A 22520-nucleotide genomic window follows, 5' to 3' on the forward strand; every position below is an offset into this window, starting at 1 on the left:
TTGGAGTTTTTAAAGTAGCACTGAAACAGCCTTTAATGACAAGTCATCGTTTTTTTTTCACTTGCTGCAATAAACAACGTTTTAACATGAGGATAAATAGTTGTTTTTTTGGACACCAGTTCTTGGTCAATCCCTCCAAACAAACAAACAAAATATCTAATTGTCTATGTCCAATTCTAATAGCTTAGCAAAGGTAGGTGTTGCATAACACATGCAGTGCCTCTTGTTTAAGCCCATCCTACTTCATTCTTATGTTATTTTAAAGCATGTTTTCATTAAAGCAGTTTACTTGGGCCTCACAACATAAAGCTGCTTTGTATGTATTGTAAAAAGCTCTTTACAAATAAACTTGACTGATCCAAGTTAATGCAGATCCTCCAGCGTATATTTAAACCTGAAACACATCACTGATTAAGTTAATTCATGACCAATACACAAAGCAAGGAACATAATCAGTGATTTTCTACATATTAGTTTATTTCATTGAAGATTTGACTATAATACATGTGCAGCTATGTCTTTATATAGTATTTATCCTTTTAAAAGTGAAACAAATTTACATCATAGTGCTAAGAAAATACTGTCAATTTCAGTACAAATCTATACCATAACATTTATCTGGCAAGCTCATTATCAAAAAGAGAAATTGTTGCATGAATGATAATCCTTAAAAGCTCATATCTATGTCTCTAAAAGCAGGTGCTCATAGATACAAGGTCTCCTTTAGAAATGCAAAGACATTCACAGTTTGGAAAATACCAAGTTATTCTTCATATTTCTATTCCTACTAAAGATCTGAGCATTAGGTTCCATCAAAGATGCTAGTGAAAAAAAAAAAATAAAACACTATTTTGTGGAGATAAAAAAAAGATTCAAAATTATGAGGTTTTGAAGCGAGCTAAAACAAAGCGAGTAAAAATACATAGGCTATTTTAAAAATAAATGAATGTTCTGTGGTTACAATCCCAAATCATATGTAGTGGTTAATATAAAAATAAATTAACACAGCTAAAGACTCCATTCAATATGTCGTTTGTACCATAAGAATGAATGATCTGGATGAAGTGTTTATGATCACAGCTACAGTTCGTGTGCTACTCCAAACAGGTTTTGGTAATGTAAGTGCCTTGAAAAGCTCTGTGTGGTGAGTAGAGGAACAGAACAGACATCTGCCCTGCTCACAGATGCCCGGTGTTTAGACTTCTCATCAGCAATTATAAAGTGAGAAAAAGGGGAGATAATGAAAGGCTACTTCGGCTAATTCTCCAACAGCAGGTCCTAACTGTAAGAGCATAGGCACATCTGTCTCCAGTCAGTCTCTTCCAGTGTATCCACTGACACGTACTTTGAGATCTCAGAAGTTCGTATGATTACAGCTGTGACATCATGCATATCATTATGATATGTATGCATAATGACAAAATAGGGAGAAATGTATCTAGTCATATGAATTTAAAGGAATGCTTTGAAAGTAAGAGCTTAACATTTGTTCATTTGTCCATTCATATGAGAGGCTATTTTTAATAATAATAATTATTATTATTATGACTCTAGTTGGAAGGCCTCACTTTACCATACACAGAGAGTGAATGGTTGTGAAGGTATGAAAGTTAGATAACAACATGATCAGGCATGCATTTTTGCCAAGACTGAACAACAGATTTCAGCAAGATGAAAAAAAAAAAACAACAATAACAACAAGTGAACAAATCTTGCCTGTTCCATATTAATGCTGAAACTAATCCAACTGTTACATAATTTCTGAAAGGTTTGTACTTCGCTGACATGCCAAGAAAAAAAAAATGGGGGGGGGGGGGGCTTTGGGGAAATACTGAATATTTGGTAGTTATTCAATATTCATAATGATTCACTATAAATCAAGGGTTGTTTTCTCTATACTACGATAGCAACACTTATTTTGTTAGAGGTAACACTTTCACATAAGGTTCAATTTGTTAACATTAAATAATGCATTATTTATCATGAACCCTTTTTTTTTACAGCTTTTATTAATTAAGCCAAGTTCATTGTTCATGATACATTATCTAATGTTTATTTAAACAATATTAAATTATAAAAAATATTAATATATGCAGAAATTAACTTTAACATGGATAATGTACAAATATTATTCATTGTTAATTATGATACCTAATGAATTAAATGTATAGTTCACCCCCCAAATATTTTATTCTGTCATCACCACCACGTTGTTCCAAACCTGCATTCTCTTTAAATATATTTCATTATATACCCATACAATGAAAATCACTGGGGTCTAAACAAACTCTAGACCCCACTTACTTTCTATGTATGGAAATGTCTTCTTTTATACTCCATAGAAGAGAGAAAAATCATACAGGTCTAGAATGACATGAGTGTGAGTAAATGACATTTGATTTGATCTTAACTATCCTTTTAACTAATGTTAACAGAAGGAACCTTACTGAAAAGTATCACAGTAGAGACATTCTTCATAAATGAACCCACTATGTGTTCACATCAGAGCATTATAGATAATGATTATTATTCCCAATCCCCAGAAAGGGTTATCAAGTCAAGATCAATGGTGTAAAATAAACCACATGTTGCAAAGAGCAGGATGATAGCCCTTGTCATAAGGAAATATACGTAATAGAAATAAAACATATCGGTAGGAAAATATGACATTAATCCGTCTGTCTTTTTGGCTATGATTAAAAACTTTTGAGATAATAATAGACATCTGTATCTTAACCAAGGCAGCAGTCTATAACCGTACTGAAATATCTCCTAAACATTCACTCGAGCCCCACCAAAGGTTCACAATTCCCCTAAAACCCCCCCAAAATTCGGTAGGCAGAGAGTGTTAGTGTTGCAGACGGGACAGGATGAGGAGCACATTTCAGTTCCTCCTGAAGTTCTGTAGCTCAGACTCAGTTACCATGGTAACGCAGAGGATGGGTGAGATCTATTGTACTTTGTTCTCTGATAACGCTAGAGCCTCGTGACTCTGAAGGGAGTGGCTGTCAAAGTATAAAAAGATTGTCATCACTCATACAGTGCCGTCTGCATTCATTCAATCACACTGACTCAGGAAGTTCATTATTACTCAAGAAGCAGCTATTTTTGGTGCTGAGCTGCTCTCCATGGGTTTGATGATAGGAACCACCTGGTCCTGTGGTTTTAGAGAAGCCATGTAAGGTGCTGTGGTGACTGGCCTTCTCTTTTGGTCCTGGACCAAACATAAAGACATGTATTTTCAGTCCTATGGCACACAAGAGTGTGTATTGGCATGGGTGTGTGTCTTTTACAGTGTAATGACTGTGCCGTCCTCCTCTAGATTTGGCCTTTCTAATCCCCTGTCATGGGTATTCAGAGACCCTGCGCTTGCACTGCTTGCCATGGTACCATTTGAGGGGCGGAGGTCGAGGTGGGGCTCGTACCTGGGCAGGGCGGGCATGCTGGTGCTGGCTGTCGCCCGCATCCCTGTCTGCAGAATAAGTTTAGTCCCTCTGTCTGCCTCGATGACCAGATCCTCCTCCTCCTCGCTCTCCTCGTCCGGTTCATAGTTCTGGATAATATGGGACGGGGTCATCGCCATCAAACCAGGAGTTGAGTAATTGTAGAAACTGGTGCTGCTGTCAGATGATTGTCCCGAGCTGCCGCCTCCGCTGCTGCGCACCACGTTATTGCGCTGATTGGCCGGTTTGACGGTTATAATGAGGTTGTGGCTGTTTGCGATCATCATGTCCGTTACTTGGTCCAAAGACTTCCCGCTCACCTCGATGCCGTTGACTTCGAGCACCTCGTCGTTGACGGCCAGCAGTCCCGTGCTCTCCGCCAGGCCTCCGGGGACCATGCGGGAGATGAAGATGCCCGGGACCTTTTCCAGGCCTTGGGGTGTGACGCGCACGCTGGAACCATCACGAATGTAGAAGCCCAGTGGTTTCTCTTGACCGTGCTTGTAGAGACGGACACGGCGGTGTGTCTCTGGTAGGATGTCCACGTCGATGATTGAGGACACTGGCCGAAAGTCTTTGGGCAGGCTGATGATAACAGGAGGCTTCTTCTTGTTGACGTCCGGGCGAAGGAGGACCGCTGCGAGTGCCGCCGGGGTCTTCTTACGTGTTATGGTGTCCGTGCCGAATGCGGAGTAATCTGCCTCCTCTGCACAAAAGGAAGAAGAAAGAGAAAGAGAATGTAAATATGTAACGCTTATGTTAGACATTGCAACTTAAATGAATATTGTGGTTTATTTAGTGATTGGTTACAATGGTCAAGTCATTCGACCATACAATTAAGAATTAAACTAGATTTTGAATATATTTGATTTTTGCTTGTTTTTAAAGTATAAACAGAAAAACAAAACAAAAATAAAATGGGTAATATAGTACAACTATTAAAAGTGTCTAGGCAACGACACTTCAGTGGCTTTGTAAATGCAGTACAATATCTGCGTATTGTAAATGTAAAAAACCACTTTGATCAACACTAATATTTCATTTTACTAATAAATGAAAATAATTTAAATCACTTACATTTTTTGTTAGCTTTTACTTTATTTAAAAAATTAAATAAATTAAAATGGATAATATAGTGCAATAACAAAGTGTCTAGACAACGCAAGCATTTCATTGCGAATGTAATCGTACATTATTAGTGCATGTTCATAATTTTTATTATTTATCACATATTCAAATTCTCATGTGTGTTTTTATTTTTGCTCTTGATGGATTCCCACAGCTTTGTAAGGAAGACCTGCAGGGGATGCCATATTAGAGAATGCCTGCTTGTTAGTTTCCCTCCGCCCCTCAGCTAATGTGTAATCTACTGTAAACCCAAGCCTCCTTTCAACCTCTCGCTCTCTTTCTCTCTCAGCCGCCATTTATGATTTCCTCAGAGGTTTAATCACAGCCTGGACCTTCATCTGCAAGACATTCATACTCAAGATCAAAAGGAGAATAGAGTAGGAAGGGAGAGAGGATATAAATATGTGCATGAAGGCTGGAAATGTCTGAGAGTTTTAAGCAGTAACGTGTGTTTCTGAACACCCATTAACCCGAATGAACAATGGTTAACCTGAGAGATGTAATTGTTAAAAAAAAAAAAAAAACGTATAAGATTATAACGATCTCTATGTTATTTACTGATCTTTTGTATCTCTGACTTTTTTTTATGCCATAAACCTGAATTGTAACTCAAAAACAAAAAGTATTTTCCTCCAATGTGTTTGTTTAACCAGGACCATGTTAGCAGGAACGAAGCTGTGTGATCTAGCATGCGAATAGATTTCACATCAGCCCAAATATAGTCAAAACACACTCACACACACAAGATTGATTGTTCGGTAAGAGCAAAGGTCCCCTCTTGCCAGTTCCCACCAGAAAACGACCTGGACCTTCCTTGTGTTTTGTTTCAACATGAATATGCAGCCCTGTGTTGAAATTTTAGCAATCATTTGGCCACCTGCCTGCAATACCTCAGAAATCATAAAAATGTCTTTCTGACCTAATAGAAATGAGGTTTATACACAAACATGCAGCATGCACACACAAGTCTCAGCTATGCAAGTTTGGCTGCAGTGGTCGAGCATGTATGGAGGTTTCTTTTCCTCTCCTCCAGCGTTTGTCTCCTCTCTTTCTTCCTTATCTGCTCCACTCTTCCATATTGAAATATTTTAACAATGGCTTCATAGTCTGTGTTGGAGGGCAGCATGGGAAGTCCCTGAGGACCACTCAAAGAGGCACAAACTAGCTCTTGTGTTAGCTCAGAGATCGAGAAGAGAAAAAGTGGAAGGATGCTTTAAAAGCAGCTGATGATATATAGAAACCGCATCATGTTAACGGACACACAAACCTCTATCGTCTCCCTCTCTGAATGCAGGACAGCTGGCTCTTTGTGAAACCTGATGCTTCAAAAACCAGTTAGGTCGAAATGACTCATTATTACTATTATTACTAAACTCTCTCACACTGTAGTAATAAAGGGATGGACATGGTCAGCAACAATACCCAGGTAAGCTGTGGTGTTTAAGCGATGCTCAACTGGTACTAAGGGGCACAAAATGTGCCAAGAACATATCCCCCTCACCATTACACCACCAGCAGCCTGAACCGTTGAGACAAGCCAGGATGGATCCATGCTTTTATGTTCTTTACACCAAATTCTGACCCTATCATCTGAATGTCACAGCAGAAATCGAGACTCATCAGACCAGACAACATTTTTCCAATCTGCTATTGTCTAGTTTTGGTGAGCTTGTGTGAATTGTAGGCTCGGTTTCCTGTTCTTAGCTGACAGGAGCGGCTCCCGGTGTGGTCTTCTGCTGTTGTAGCTCATCTGCTTCAGGGTTTGACGTGTTGTGTGTTCAGAGTTGGTATTCTGCATACCTTGGTTATAAAGAGTGGTTATTTGAGTTTCTGTTGCCTTTCTATCATCTCTAACCAGTATGCCCTTTCTCCTCTGACCTCTGACATAAACAAGGCATTTTCTTCCACACAACTGTCACTCACAGGATATTTTCTGTTTTTCAAACCATTCTCTGTAAACACTAGAGATGGTTGTGCGTAAAAATCCCAGTAGATCTGCAGTTTTTGAAATGCTCAGACCAGCCCGTCTGGCAACAACAACCATTCCACGTTCAAAGTCACTAAAATCCCCTTCCTTCCCCATTCTGATGTTCGGTTTGAATTTCAGCAAGTCATCTTCACCACATTTAGATGCCTAAATGCAGTTGCTGTCATGTGATTGGCTGATTAGCAATTTGTTACCAACCAATTGAACAGGTGTACCTAATAAAGTGGGAGGTGAGTGTATATATAGTACAGACCAAAAGTTTGGACACACCTTCTCATTCAAAGAGTTTTCTTTATTTTCATGACTATGAAAATTGTAGATTCACACTGAAGGCATCAAAACTATGAATTAACACATGCAGAATTATAAATGGAATTATATACATAACAAAAAAAGTGTGAAACAACTGAAAATATGTCATATTGTAGGTTCTTCAAAGTAGCCAACTTTTGCTTTGATTACTGCTTTGCACACTCTTGGCTTTCTCTTGATGAGCTTCAAGAGGTAGTCACCTGAAATGGTCTTCCAGAGAGATGCTCAGCACTTGTTGGCCCTTTTGCCTTCTGTCTGTGGTCCAGCTCACCCCTAAACCATCTCGATTGGGTTCAGGTCCGGTGACTGTGGAGGCCAGGTCACTCTCCTTCTTGGTCAAATAGCCCTTGATGCCTTCAGTGTGACTCTACAATTTTCATAGTCATGAAAATAAAATAAAACTCTTTGAATGAGAAGGTGTGTCCCAACTTTTGGTCTGTACTGTAATATGAGCTTATATATATATATATATATAATGTAATAGACTTTAATATGAGCTTTCAGATTGGTTTAGCAGTGAAGTAGTGTGGATTTATCTGTTGTGTGTTAATATGGCAGCAGAAATGTGACACTGGCTTTATCTGATACAGTGGTGACCACTGACCTTGGCAGTAGAAGCGCCTCACTTCCTGTCAAAGGACATCAGGAAGCAGTCTCAGTGCGCCAGTGAAAGTATTGCATATATGTGTGTGTGTGAGAAATTACTGAAATGCAGCTCCATCTTTGCTTAGATGATCAGCATCCCATTACACGGGGTCTTTCAGTCTGCTCAAGGTCAAGTGACCATTTGTGTATTTTTAACTCTTCTGCGTTTTCAAGTAACTGATAAATGTAGACAGTACAATTAAATATATAATTTTGTCTAAATAAAAAATTAAATACTAAAAACTAAAATCAGTCATTCTAAATGCTGCAAGTGAATTTAGGCATCACAGCATTATAATGTACAGAATGAAAAATGGAAATTAATTTTGAGATTTGCATCCCTGATATTGATTAAAATAGTTTTTTTTCTAGGCCACTGTTACGATAGGAGTCAGGATATCAAAATTTGTAACAAATTGTGTCTGTAGGTATAAAACTAAGTGTAAAAAGAAATTGGTGCACTATGGGTCATAATAAAAACATGTTCCACACACAAAAAAAACGTAAGAACAAGGCTGATGTGCAACTCATTAGTTCTTGTTTACATGACAACTAGTTTGATTATTGAATATTCGTAATTAAGTATGCATGGTCAGTTCAGGGGCATCCGACTAAGAGTGTGAAAACAATTGAGATGACACACCGTGTCTCTGCTCACCGCAAACTGAGAGTGACAGACCCATCTCATCTAATATTCACAAGGACTTATGAAGGCTGTGATAGCATGTTCCTCTTTTGGGGTTTTCTTGCATGTGGCCACTGTGCTACTTCATGTTTATGGTCTTGCTCCACAAAGCTGCTTGCAAAGAATCAAGCATGCAGATTATTCAGACGAGCAGCCGCTGACAGCACAACAGCATCTGTAGAAACACTTCTGCTTCTTTAAGGTTAGGTCTGGACGTCTCCCACATGAGGAGGGAGTGTGTGCCATCCTGTTCCAGTCACAGCAAGATAGAGGAGAGCGGAGAAGAGAGGGCTATAATGAGCACTTATTAGGGTGGGAAGCGAGAACAAGAATGAAAGAGTGAGGCTTGATGTGTAAAAAACAACTTTTCAATACAGATCCTTTAAAAGGTGCTGCTATTCTGGGCTAGCAGAGTACATACTTCTGTAAAAGCTAAGATTAAGTGAGACCTCTTCTGATAACGGAGGGAGAACAAAAAGTCTGAGAGCAACAAAACATGGGAAAAGCCCTTGAGAATAAAATACTTAAGAGAAAATGTGAGAAAAAATGGCGCACCATGTATAAATCTCTCTGTGTATGGGAATCATTACAGCAGTTTCTAATTTAAGCAAAAATGGCAAGCCAATCAAATTGGCTATTTTGTGTAAACAACCTTAAGCTGCCAATGCATCATCATGATGAATTTCCTGTGAACCGTGAAACAGCAAAAAAAATTGCATACTCTCTAAATAGGTACTTCTTTTGCTACCATTAAAAAATAAGTTCTATATACAGTTGTGGTCAGAATTATTGGCACCCTTGGTAAATATGATCAAAGAAGGCTGTGAAGATGAATCTGCATTGTTAATCCTTTTGATCTTTTATTTAAAAAAATTCACATAAATCTAACCTTTCAATGGAGAATATGAATTTAAAATGGGAGGAAATATCATTATGACACAAATGTTTTCTCTAATACCACTTGGACACAATTATTGGTACCCCTGGAAATTCTTATGAGCAAAATATCTGTGAAGTATTTTCCCATTCATATTTATACATTTGAGTAGTCCAGGGTGATTATGAACATGAAATTATCCAGTAATGGCTTCCTGTTTCACAGGAATATAAATAGGAGGGAAAAAGGCCAAATTCCCTTAATCATCCATCACGATGAGAAAAACCAAAGAATATATTTCTGATGTGCAGCAAAAGATAAATGAGCTTCACAAATTCAAAAGTGACTTTAAGAAAAGAGCTAGAGCAGTGAAAATGGGAATTATGTCCATCAGGGCAATACTTAAGAATTTCCAATCAACAGAAAAATTTTACAAATCTGCCTAGAAGAGGACATTTATCTATATTGTCCTAATAAACGGTGAGGAGGAGAGTTTGAGTGGCTAAAGACTCTTCAAAGACCACAGCTGGAAAACTGCAGAAAATAGGAAGCAGTCTCTATAATGCGAGTTCTGTGAAGGATATGGTTATGGATAGATTTGTAACAAATTTAAGGATATGCAACATGTACTGTATGTTAATAAGATTGCGAGTGGGTAGAATGACTCCTTCATGTCATGTACTGCTGCCTTCAGTTTAATTCATGCTGACGCTGCTCATTCTTCTCTCTCCCACTCTCTTCTTCAACGTATCATCATCTTTATCTCTCAGGGAGTGACTGTGACTACTGTGCTACTTCAGTTGGGCTAGGCTTGTGTCTGTCGATAGCCCTACAGGTTCCACAGGTAAATAACTGGCACTTCTACTTCTGGATTTAATAATAGAAATATAATATAATATAATAAAATAGAATAGAAATTCTTGTCACTCTACAAACACTTTCACACTTTTTCCTTGTTTTAGAAGACTCTAGACTTCCTGCACTCAGTCACAGCTGGGACAGCCTAACACTCAGTTTCCACAGTGAGGACCTTCCTTCTCTGGCCTTTGACTCTGTGAGGAATGTGAAGTTCACCGGTAAAGGGCACATGGTCAGAGTTCAGTTTGGAAGGTGTTTTACGGCTTTGAGGTTAATCATACACAGAAGCATCATAAAATACTAAAGTTATCAGCATTCAAAACTCAGAACAGATGCATTCAAAAACTGTCTTTAAACCCCGCTTTTGTTTTCATAGTAGTGGTCGCATTTTTCAAATATTGGCATCGGCTGATAGGTTTTTCTGTTTGGCCGATACGACTTTTATTTTGACGGCCCTGAGAAAGTCAGCACCTGAGCGCACACAGCTCACATTCTCCCTCTTGTTTACTGTCGTTGTTAATAGTTCTGTCTAATACGGATAGAAGTCTGTCTAATAATGAGATTAAACAAAGGAATTAATGTATACAAAAAGTATTATATTTATGGATTTTACATTATTAGAAATAGAAAGGCAAACATTATAATACTTTCTCATTCGCCGTCAGCATTCAGCAAATACACATTTATATAATTTAGATTATTTATATCAGTTTCTCTATCACATCTTCTGTGGTCTGGTCCCTGTCAACCTCTAAATGTGCATGTACACGCTTCATTCCCCACACAGCCATGTGCAGCCCTCCTGTCCTGTCTAATCTAATCAGCAGAGGTGATCAGAGTCTGACCACATTCCACACAGTGTGACGCCTCCCCCCAAACCCGCAGCTAACTGCCCCTTCCCCCCCACAAGTACAACCTTTTCCACCCTCCACCCCTCCTTCATCCCGCTCTGCTTCAATTGAAAACACCAGAGAGGCACTGGGCCGATGGCGCTGGCCCTCTCTACCCAGGAATGACGACATAACAGTGTTCCAGTGCTTCTGTGCATCAGCGTGACATTCCATGACCCTGGAATTCCTCCTAAAAATGAAACTGCAATAAAAGCTGCAAACGTCATAGGTGTCAATAAAACACAAACCCACCCCCGTGTCCTAATTCAGCTGACGACATGAATGGAAAAGAAAACAAATTTGCGGTTTCCAGAAAGAAAGGGGAGAGAAAAAGCAAGAGAGAAGAGACAAGGAAAGAGTGGGTAGATTCCTAAAACATAAGTCATAGTGCTCTATAGAAACTATTCCAGTTGCTATCCTGAACCACTCCTCTCAGAAAAGGTGAGGCTGGTCGGGAGGATCTCAGAGATATGCTGAGAGAACTATGAAAGGAATGGAAATGATGTGTAATGAATGACACAATAAAATTAATCATGGGGCTATTAATAGAAACATACACAGGTGGAAGGATTAATTATAGTGCACAAAAGACAGATTAATGCTAATACTATTACCTGACTCGTCAATTAATCTCGGTGGAATTACTCAACTACAACCTCATTCAAAAGATTTTGTAGTTTGATTTGATTTTGAAGTTAGCAAGTCAAGTGCTCAAACTGAAACTTTGATCAAAAGCTAGCAGGCTGTCAGCTTATAGGCAGCTTTCTTACCAAAATGGAACCTCATAAGTGACACATTTGAAACGCTGTACAGAGGCAACACACCACATAAATAATAATCATTGTGTAAAGTGCATAGGAGACCCGACTCATTTAATCTTGGCATGTTGTTAAGAAGGGAGCAACAACCCAATTTTTAGGGTGCATGCAAAACAAAATTTGGCATCCCCTGCCAAAGCAGATAACTATTAGAAGATCACAGTTGGATGGTTGTTGGATAGGATTATGACAATTATGCAACACATATGTTGCATACCCCATTTCTGTGCCACTGGCTGCTATGCTGCAGTGTAAAATAATAATAATAATAATAATAATTTACAGAAAAAAGACAAAAAATGCTATGGTAAAAACATTTTGATTGTTTAAGTAACCTTATACACAGTAACGGCAGTAAATGGACTAACATTGAATTATATGTGTTTCACGAATTACCATATAATTTACAGTGACAAAACAATAAAAGGGCATTTCCAGAAGTACCTGAATATAACATTTTATTACATTTTAAATTGTTTGTTTCCTCTTATTATTGTTATCAGTACTTTTCATTATGGTGTGCGTGTTCAATTTTATTTTGTTTATGTTTATTGCATTATTTTAGTGTCATTCAAGTTACCCTAATGGTGTTTTGTCTGGGTGTGTATAATCATGTGCACATCTATATTTTTACTGCCTGTATTATTATGGTGGTTATCAGTACATTTTAAAGTGGTCATATGATGAGTTTTCCTTTCTCTTTGGAGCGTTACAAGCTGTTCGTGAATAGATAAGATCCCTAAAGTTGCAAAACTAAAGTCTCAAACCCAAAGAAATATTTTTTTATAAAACTTAAGACTTGTCCATGTCCCCCTAAAACACCTCGTTATAACATGCCCCCACATCTCTACGTCACGATGTTGTAAGAGTTGCATAACGCCACCCCAATGTTCACGCAAAGAAAGAAGGCGTAACTTTATTGTTGCGGCCACCACAGCCACCATGTTGTGAAGACACTGTGTTTCATTGTGAATTGTTAAATTGTATTCACAACACTGTTCCAGAACAGATATTCAGATGTGTGCAGTGCATTTCATGGAGGACTGTTTCCTGGGAGAGTAGACTACAATGCCGGATGTTTTGACTCAGTCTGTAATTAGGTTTTCATTCTTAAAGAATTTGTCACTGACTATTCAAACCCGAGGATTGAGCAGTGTAGTGCTTGTTGTTTGTCGTTTTTTTTTCCGATCACAGATGTTGACATGGTTTTATGTTAACGCAATGTTATGCAACACAATGCATAAAAAGATAGTATAAGTCTTTAAATCCATAATTATGTCCCCACTGGATGCAACAAATGCCTTGTTTATAATGGGTTTTAATGTTTTTGTCTTGTGGTGCCGGTGTTCTGACCGGGACACGGCATCACAGAGGGGTATAACACATCCGTCACACTCTTGAGGCATTCAGCCAATCACAACGCACTGTACAGCTGGCCAGTCAGAGCACACCTCGCTTTTCAGAGCGATGATGAGCTTTGTAAAAATTGACACATTTCAGAATGGCGGGGCATAGAGGAGAAACAATAACATACAATATGTGAAAAATAATGTTTTTTGAACCTTAAACCACATAAACACATTTCATTACACCAAATACACAAAATAACATTCCTTTTATCAACATTATATGACCCATTGGTGTTTATGTGGTTTAAGGTTAAAAAAACATTATTTTCCACATATTGTACGTTATTGTTTCCCCTCTATGCCCCGCTGTTCTGAAACGCGTCGTTTTTTATTTTACAAAGCTTATCATTCTGAAAAGTAATGTGTGCTCTGTGTTGTGATTGGCCAAATGTGGGGGTGTGTTTGAAAGAGGTGTTTTAGAAGGGCATGGACAAGTCTTTTATTAAGACAACTTTTATTAAGAATATCTCTTTTATCTCTTGAGACTTTAGTCTTTGAAACTTTAAAGATCTACTTTATGCACCAAGAGTTTGTAAAACTCCAAAGAGAAAGGAAAAATGTAAATCACATCATATGACCCCTTTAAGGTAAAAAAGCAGATGTATACCAATCAAGCAGACCAATATGCCATCACATTAATACCTAAAACATATACATGATTTGAAGAAATATTGGGAAAAAACAGCCTATTAATTTAATTTAATTTGGCAAAATGAGTATATAATTATATATTCTTACTTTCAAGAACTTTTCTCATCAGGAGTGTTCCAATGACACCTTGCTGTCTAAGACAATGCTGTCTAAGAAGTCGTCGCACTAGGTTTTTGGAACAGAGGATATTTCCTGGACTCATCTGTTTACAAGGAGGAGTGAATGTAGAGCTGAGAGCACAGACCCAATATTATGACAGCAGTGGCTGAGCAGGATGTCTGATCAGGAATCACATGATGCAAATAGACACACAGGTGCCAACACCCCTTAAGCCAGGAAGCACATATCCACAACAGACAGTGAGGTTGGGGGACATCACTCTCAGTATTCATATTAGAAATTTTCAGTGGTTCATTTGTAAATTATTATATTTGGTCCCCAACATTCCTAAATATGTGGTATCTATCCCATCATGCCATAATCAGCACTCAAGAATGCCTCATCATTAACCCCACATGGCTTGAGCTTTTCACTGCTGCCATGGCAGCAGGTAAACAAGCATGGGATTGGCTTATTGTGGTCATCTTGATGTTGTCTGAAAAAGCATGTCTGCATTGGGACGGGATGCTTATTGAAACACATAAACCCTCATTTGGAGTGTTTAGATGTACATTCACACCCTACAAAACATCCTCATTAAAGATCCAGTAAGCTGAGCTCACGTAAAGCCACTTGAATATGCAGAACAGGCTACAACTGAACAAAACCCAGAATTCCAAACACAATCCACAGATGAGGCACAGCACTCAAGAATGCCTCAGACCCCCCCCCCCCATCCCCCACATGAACTCCAACCACAGCGAAGGATATCTTAACCCAGATCACTGAATGTGTCCCATTCAATGACTGCAAGACACTGCACAAAAGATTTCAGTTAGCTTGAAGGACTTAGAACTGCACACCTTGTGATTTCACGACTTGCACATAGATGTTTTTTATGTGTGTGCACATGCTGGCTTCCATCAAAGTGCATCAAACACTCTGGATCTTGTGATCCTGGATGGAATTCTTCAAAAGATAATATTTTAGTCTCTAGCTCTGTTCTGAAACCTGGCGAGATGCCAACTTAGACAGCATTTTAAGGCATCAAATCACTACTAATACAAAGGCTGTTCCAAAAGGTAGAGTGCTTTCTAAAACACACTGTTTAGCCTATGGCGAATTCAAAGGCAACACTGCAATTATCCTTCACACATCACATTGAAGGTAATCATGAGGAATGCATTGTGACTCCATGAAAAACTGACATTTTTGAATTTTGATGCAGTCTACTGCGTGTCGTTCATTTTGAACGAATCTTTAATATGACTACCGAGTTTTCTCAGAGAATGATTCGATCATTTTGTATTGACTGCACACAACATATGGGTTCTGAATCGACAGGTGAGGTCCGAGTCTTTTCCTGTCAGTCCCGTATAGAGACGGGAAGAGAAAAGATTAGTTCATTTTGCTGAACGAGACTCAAAGATCCGAGTCAGTAAAATGATCCGAACATCCCACTTCTACTGGCAACACAGCAAGTTGCAGCGCAATATGAAAGACTTCGTCTTTAACAACAAACAACCTATGAAACTAATAATGAACAATATGAAACTAAAACAACATAAGCATAATTTAAACTGTCATAGGAACTGTAGGCTATTTAGAGGTGGATAAACTCAATTTAGAGGTGGATAAACGCACTTTGGAGGTGGGTAAACGCTATTTCCGAATTTTGGGAGGTGCGTAAACGGCGTTTACGTGCGTTTAGCCTCCACTACATCCCTGGTTATGGCAGTTCACACCAAGAATGAAATTTAATAACTATGAAGTTTAATAATCATTTCACCACAGAGAAACAAAGACACAGAGGAACAATATTGTAGTCACTTTCATAATGATTGTTCAGATGATGAATGACAAAAACATTGAGAGCCAATAAGAATCATTATTTTGTTTATAGCATTCAACAAAATTTTCTTTAAAGGGATAGTTCACCTAAAAATTACAATTATGTCATCATTTACTCGCCCAACCCAATCTTTTACAAACCTTTATGTATTTCTTCCTTCCACTAAACACAAAAGATGATATTTGGAACAATGTGGGTAATGAACAGTTTTTTCTCTTACCATGGAACATGGAATGGGGTCGGTTCATTCTACAAAACATCTTATTTTGTGTGATCACAGAATTTAAATTTTTAGGCAAACTATCCCTTTACAATGACCACAGAATACCTGATTTCATCTGGACCTACTTACAGGCTTCTTTTTAGTTGAGATATTGCCTCAAAATGAGAGCTCACTAGGTTTTCAAACTGAAGTTTAATCAGACTAATCAAGTACACAAATAGAATCCATGAAGCATTTAAGGAATTAGGATACTCAAATCAGTTTCATTTAAGTTTATTGCCACATCAGCTCCACAGCTGTTAAATGTGAGCCAAAATCATCACAATTAAAAGAACCAAAGACTTAAACTACCTTCAGTCAGTGTGCACTCAATTTATTTAATACACAACCTTCACAATTTGAGTTGAATTACTGAAATAAATGATCTTTTCCACAACATTCTAATTTATTGAGAGGCACCTGAATGTCCATGAGTTAATCTATGTCCAAGACGACACCTTGTACACACAACTTGGTCATGCCTTGATTTAAAAGAATAAATAAATCTTGCTCCTACAACAGAATTATTTGTTTATTTGGACATCCTTCTCATTCCGCTTGGCATTTCTCCGATATGTATCTGTCGTGCTCAAATCAGATCTAGCATTTGGAATAACGTCTGCAGAGCCCCTACCTCCACAAGCATGCATTCAAAGACCTAAAACATTTGTGATAAGATATAGGGTTCCTCTACATGTGGAGCCTTGTGTGCTTCTGTGTCACATATTCTACCACAGCAACAGGTCACAGCATGGAGCTACTGTCGCCATGTAATTAAAACGCAGGCCATACAGTGTTACACAGTGACCCATCTAATCTCCGCCTGACAAAGTGGCTTATACTGGTCATATGGCACACAGACACAGCTTAGAGTATGGCACCCCACATCCTGGGGCCACGATACACCAAAAGTACACAACAACTGTGAAATGTGTGTTAGGTTTAGACTTTTTACTTTATATTGTTGCTTTCAAGTGAGCTCAGTCGAGGGTTCAAAGTCTCAAAGTCTGGAGCCATTTAACCTAAATTGAGCCATATTAGTTAAAGGAAACTGCATCAAGGGAGATTATGAAATAAAATAGGTCTTGTGAAATGTTTTAAATATCATAATTGCATAGCTGTAATTAAACTGTAAGATATGATATCAATAAAAAATAAGCAATCATTTGTTTCACTGTAAAATGGAACATTAAAAAGCTGTTCGTTAGGATCACATGAAGACTTAGCTGAAATTAGACTTTACCCAGCTAACTAGCAACCAGGTTACTGCACAAATATTTCCTCTAGGACTACATAACATTACCTGTCACATTATAATCTGATATGACTGATATATAAACAAAAGCACCGCTTCTGGTCTGACAGCTTCCAGAAGCAGCTCTCGCCTCCACATATGTTATCAGTCAAAACACATTTGTGCATATTATTCAACTACATATAAAATCTCACCATACGGATGGACAAGTGAACGATAACTGTGAGGGTTGTGACCATAAGGGATCTAAAGGAAATTGTGTCAGAGCATGGTTGTGCGTGTACCATATGGAGCTGAATTTGACCAAAGATCCACTTCAAAAAGACAATTCTTACCTTTGCGCTGCAAGAAGAGACGCAGCAGGGGTGCTGCCATGGAAATTGCTTTATGGTAGTTGTCATCATTGTTGATTGGCAGTAGGTCCCCGTGGACATCGGCGTAACCCACAAGCAGATCGACGTTGGGGATCCGGTGCACATGCTGCAGCAAGCCATAGAACTCATCAAAGCGTCCCGGTTTGGACCGTTCCAAAGAGAACCGCCTGAATTCTGCTCCAAACTAACAACATGGAACAGTCATCAGCACACAGCAAAACAAGACAAACACACCTAAAACAATTACAAATCAGTTCCGTTACTTGAAATAAAGCTGAAATAAAATACAAATAGCCTATTAGATGAAAATCTTCCATTTGTGCAGGACCAAACTACACAACAAAATTAAAATGCACTCTTCAAGAGACTTCCCTTAAAATATACAGAAACCATAAAATATCTAATGTCCACACATTTTAAAATTGGCTAATTGGCCAATTTTTTTATATCCAATGATAATATGCTAGTAGCCCAGTACATTGTGTATATATGAAAAAACAACAACAACAACCAGTACATCATTTAAATAAAATTTCCATTTGTGTAGCAATTATAAAAACAAAATCTTAATTTTGGGTGAACTATCCCTTTAAGTGGAAGTAAGAACTATATTTTAGTATAGAGTAACTAAATATAACAGCATCAGTAGCAATCAAGAAATAAACATATAAATACTATTTATAAACAAGGAAAATCACGGGCAAAAAATCTGATACAAAAATGAAATGCTTACTAATTGGTCGAAATTGCCTAAATTCTTTCATGATTTGTTATAGTTTATGAAGTGGTTTGGTAATTAAAAAACACAATGTGAAGGGAGGATTGAGACTCAGTCAGCTGTAGCATCATCACTAACTAGCTGAGCATGGCTTGTCCATTATAAAACAGACCTGTAAATCTCTTTGGTGTTGGTGGAGGGGTTATGAACAGGTTCTTGTTTACTCAAAATGATTAACACAAGAAAAATGTGAAGAAACATAGATTCATCTAAATTGCTCTGTTTCTGAATAACTGTCCCTATACCTACAATAACTAGGGCTGTTTCGAATGCCATTTTTTGAGCTTCGAAGCTTAGGTGACAATCAATATCGAATATTCGAAGCTTCAGTGGGTGGGGCTAAATATATAATAATAGTGTCGGTTTGCATTTGTATCATCTTTCACAACTTCACGTTTCACTCTTCTGCATCGTAAATGTGTTGCGGCAGACCCAGTGGAGTGCAGTGTTGCATTTGGTGCAATATGATCAGGTGGCACACATTCTTTAAATATTAATAAACATTTAATAATCTTTTAATTAGAACAGTTTCCGGTACGCATTACACGGGAAGGTTTATGCTCCGAAAACGGACAGTGCACAAGTGATACAAAACACAAAGTCTGTTGAGAGCAAGAACTTTAATAAGGTATTAATAACGAACATTTCTTTAAAACAAATGAATCCCAAAACAGAAATTAAATTAGTAACACACAGTGATTTCAACGAACTGTAATAAATAAAGAACACGGTAGAATGCTTATAAACAGTTGAATAAGAATAAATGAATTGTTTTTAAAATGACACAAAATTTAATATCTATTACAATTAATTTTATTCTATATAAGGGATTTATTTTGTCTTATTCTGACTTTTTGTTAATTTAAATCTTTAAAATGCACGATGCTTTTATTGAAAGCATGTTGCAATTAGCCTATTTATCATAGCAAATTAAGCGCATAAAAGCAGTTTATTTTATTTTTTTGCCACGTGCTACTTACAGAACTCAGGTGATTTTTCAAACTTGTGGTGCTGTTGTGGTAGGCCAGTTTCAAATCGCATATTTGACACACTGCCTTTGTCTTGTCATCCTCACTTAATTTAAAGTGCTCCCAAACAGCTGAGGTCTTGGGCATTTTGTACCTATTCAGTATGAGATTAAATAAATCACTACGTTCGCCAACGGGTGGTTCAAGCATGAGTGAGAATGAATCCGCGACGGATGTCACGTGTTGAAAAAAAAAAAAAAGAATATTCGAATCTCAAAACTGAAAATCGAATGCCACCCCACCGAACGAATATTCGATTATTCTAGTACAGCCCTAACAATAACATGCACATAAACAAGAAAATTTTTGGGGAAACAAGGATTTTGGGCATTATATCTAGGCAGACATGTTTTTAGGTTTGAGACAAAACCAATACTTGATTTATACATCAGACTATAGCAGGATGAAGTTATCAATATATTCTGTATAGATGTTCAGGTGAAAAAAATCGCTCTTATTCCAATAGTAACGATCCAATAAATTAGTCAAAAGTATGCTCTCCTTTGCTAATAGTCCCTATTCTCTTGTTACTGGTGAACAAATTACAAGTTTTTCCATTGAATTCTACAGGGATCTTTGGTTCTGATATCAGTTATTCACTTCCAACTAGTACCTATTCCAGTTTAACCAATAACTATGCATTATTTAAGACATTTTCTTTTGTTACTTGCATCTACTGCAAGTAGCATCCATTCCTGTTTTTCTAGTACTATTTGAACAGGCACAAGTACCTGTTTATTAAACACTATTGGTATTACTAGCATCTTACTAATAAGATGAACCACATATCCACATATAGATTTCGATGTAAAAACAGAAAATTGTTACCAGGAACCCTGTAAGAAGAAATGGTTAATATGGGTCGTGTATAGTAGCAAAGGAATAAGGGATAGTATGTAATGAATAAGTATTCGATTGAATTAAACTGATATTAGTCTCTATTGAATTACTAACTAATATGAAAAAAAGTAATAGTAACATAAAACAGATACAAGTTAGTTTAAAAGAATAGCTTTTAAACTGTTTGCAATAGATTGGGAGATATTGTGGTCAAAATGACTGGAAAAACACACGGGTTGCTTGCTTTTGTAACGTTTATATCAAAACTAAAAAAAAACCGTTCAGACGTTATTTTCACAATATAATAAAAACCTGACAACATGAGATAAGAGAGCACCTGTCCTAACAGCACGGACACACTGGACTAAAAGAACTTAACAAGGTTGGCTAAAGGTGTTGAGTGCGTCTTAACAACCGAATGCACTGTTAAGTCTACTCCTAACACGAGGACTAGTCCGTTCTGTGACTGAACACTAATTAAAGTAGTTGTCCCGCCTGCTACGCACCTTGCTCTTCACCTCCACGGCGTTCAGAGTTCGGTTGCTCGGCACTCGGTGGTTTTTGTTCATCTTTCGCTGACTGGACCCCGCCGCAGAAACACACTTGCCCTCCCGCGGGCTGCGCTCATCCGCCTTGAGCTCGGTCCGTCCAAAACGGCTTTTCTCGGCTTAATCCAGTTTAAGGCGCGTATCTCGCGACAGCTCCGTGTTTTCCGTGCTTGTGTTGTTATCGGAATCGAGTAGCAACGGCGACGCCTGTCAACTGAACGTGCTCCGAAACTCTGCCCCAACCCTCCCTCTTGCCTCTCACATGCACGCGCACACACGCTGTGCCACATAGTACTGGACGGACGACCCGTCTGTGACGCTGCATGCACCCAGGAAACAGCTCCGCGTGAGGAGCGCGCCCCCTCTGGCCACAAAGGCCATTCTTCTACCACATACCTACTTGTCCAGCCCAATCCAAACACTAACAAAAAAGTATTTTGTTCTTTGAAGTAACTTGTTTGGATATTCCACGTAAATACCACGAACGGTAAATATTCAGTACAATGGTATGTAGAATGCTGTATCAAATTACATACCACAGTTATTTTTGAGAATAGAATAAACTCAAGGATCTAGTCAAACATAAAAAAGATGTTTTACTCATAGTGCACTTTCAAGCTAAATTTGTCCTGAAATACTACTACTAATAATAATAATGCACTTTATTTCATGGCGCCTTTCAGGACACCCAAGGTCACTTTACAAGCAATATACAGGTCACTGCATGAGAAAAAAACAAACATCAAACAAACAGCATATACAAATAAAGTGCATTTAAATCTCAATGAAACATGTTATTAAAAAAGCCTGCTTAAAAAGATAGGTCTTAAGACGTGTTTTAAAAGTCAACAAGCACTCGCTATTGCGAACATTGAGGGGAAGAGAGTTCCATAGGCGGGGGGCAACATAGCTAAAAGATCTGGCACCCATAGTAGTAAGTCGAATCCGAGGTACCACAAAAGTAATTGAAGATGAAGATCTAAGTCCATGTGAAGGAGTGTAAACCTGGGGAAGTTGAGTAAGGTATTGTGGTGCAAGATTATGAAGTGCCTTGTAAAGTGAGTAGCAAGATTTTGAATTCGACTCTATATTTTACTGGAAGCCAGTGCAGTTGCTGGAAACTGGAGAAATGTGATCAGTATAAGGTGTAAAGAACACGAGCTGCAGAATTCTGAACCAATTGAAGCTTATGCAGCAATTTGGAGGGAATACTTGTGAGAAGATCATTGCAGTAGTATACGTGAGGTGACTAGTGCATGAATGAGAACTGTAGTATTATTATTTGAAAGAAAGGGACGGAGACTATTTATATTGCGCAAATGGAAGTATGCAATCTGTGTGATATTATTAATTTGAGCTTTACATCATAGCGTGCTATCCATGATGACACCAAAACTTTTTACCTGAGAGGAAGGACAGATTGCAGTATTGTCGATGTGTAAAGAGAAACAATTAGATTTAGAAACAACCGATCTAGTGCCAACAAGCAGAGCATCCATTTTATTGTCTCTGAAAGCCAGTCTTTAATTTCAGCTAAACAGCTTGACAAAGATTGCGGAGGCCTTAAAATATTCCTTAAAATATCACCAAGAGGGAGCATATATATAATGAGAAGAGGCGGGCCCAAAACAGAACCCTGGGGAACACCAGTGGTAGATGTTCTTGAACTAAAACCTTTTAATTGCGTCCAGATAGATATGACCTAAACCAAGACAGAGCAGTGCCAGTAATACCAATGCAAATTAATCTGTCAATAAGTACGTTATGTGAGACAGTATCAA

At 38.1% G+C, this 22520-nt stretch overlaps 1 protein-coding gene across 1 annotated transcript; it reads right to left on the bottom strand.

Annotated features, from left to right (window-relative positions):
- Window positions 1-456: 456 nt before the first annotated feature.
- Window positions 457-21027, bottom strand: LOC127944535 (partitioning defective 6 homolog beta-like). Its single transcript, XM_052540540.1, has 3 exons — window positions 20698-21027; window positions 17507-17729; window positions 457-4149 (listed from the first exon to the last, which is right to left on the bottom strand). The coding sequence occupies exons 1-3, from the start codon at window positions 20758-20760 to the stop codon at window positions 3290-3292; spliced, it is 1146 nt and encodes a 381-aa protein (XP_052396500.1). The 5' UTR covers window positions 20761-21027; the 3' UTR covers window positions 457-3289.
- Between the last annotated feature and the right edge of the window lie 1493 nt (window positions 21028-22520).

This window comes from Carassius gibelio, chromosome A23 (genome assembly GCF_023724105.1).
Source record: "Carassius gibelio isolate Cgi1373 ecotype wild population from Czech Republic chromosome A23, carGib1.2-hapl.c, whole genome shotgun sequence".
Lineage (NCBI taxonomy): Eukaryota > Metazoa > Chordata > Actinopteri > Cypriniformes > Cyprinidae > Carassius > Carassius gibelio.

Coding starts and splice junctions, on each gene's coding strand:
- LOC127944535 (XM_052540540.1), bottom strand. CDS start 20,760: ATGAACAAAAACCACCGAGTGCCGAGCAACCGAACTCTGAACGCCGTG. Junction 17,730..20,697: donor CCGTGGAGGTGAAGAGCAAG/GTGCGTAGCAGG, acceptor CCATGTTGTTAG/TTTGGAGCAGAATTCAGGCG. Junction 4,150..17,506: donor TCTCTTCTTGCAGCGCAAAG/GTAAGAATTGTC, acceptor CCTTTTGTGCAG/AGGAGGCAGATTACTCCGCA.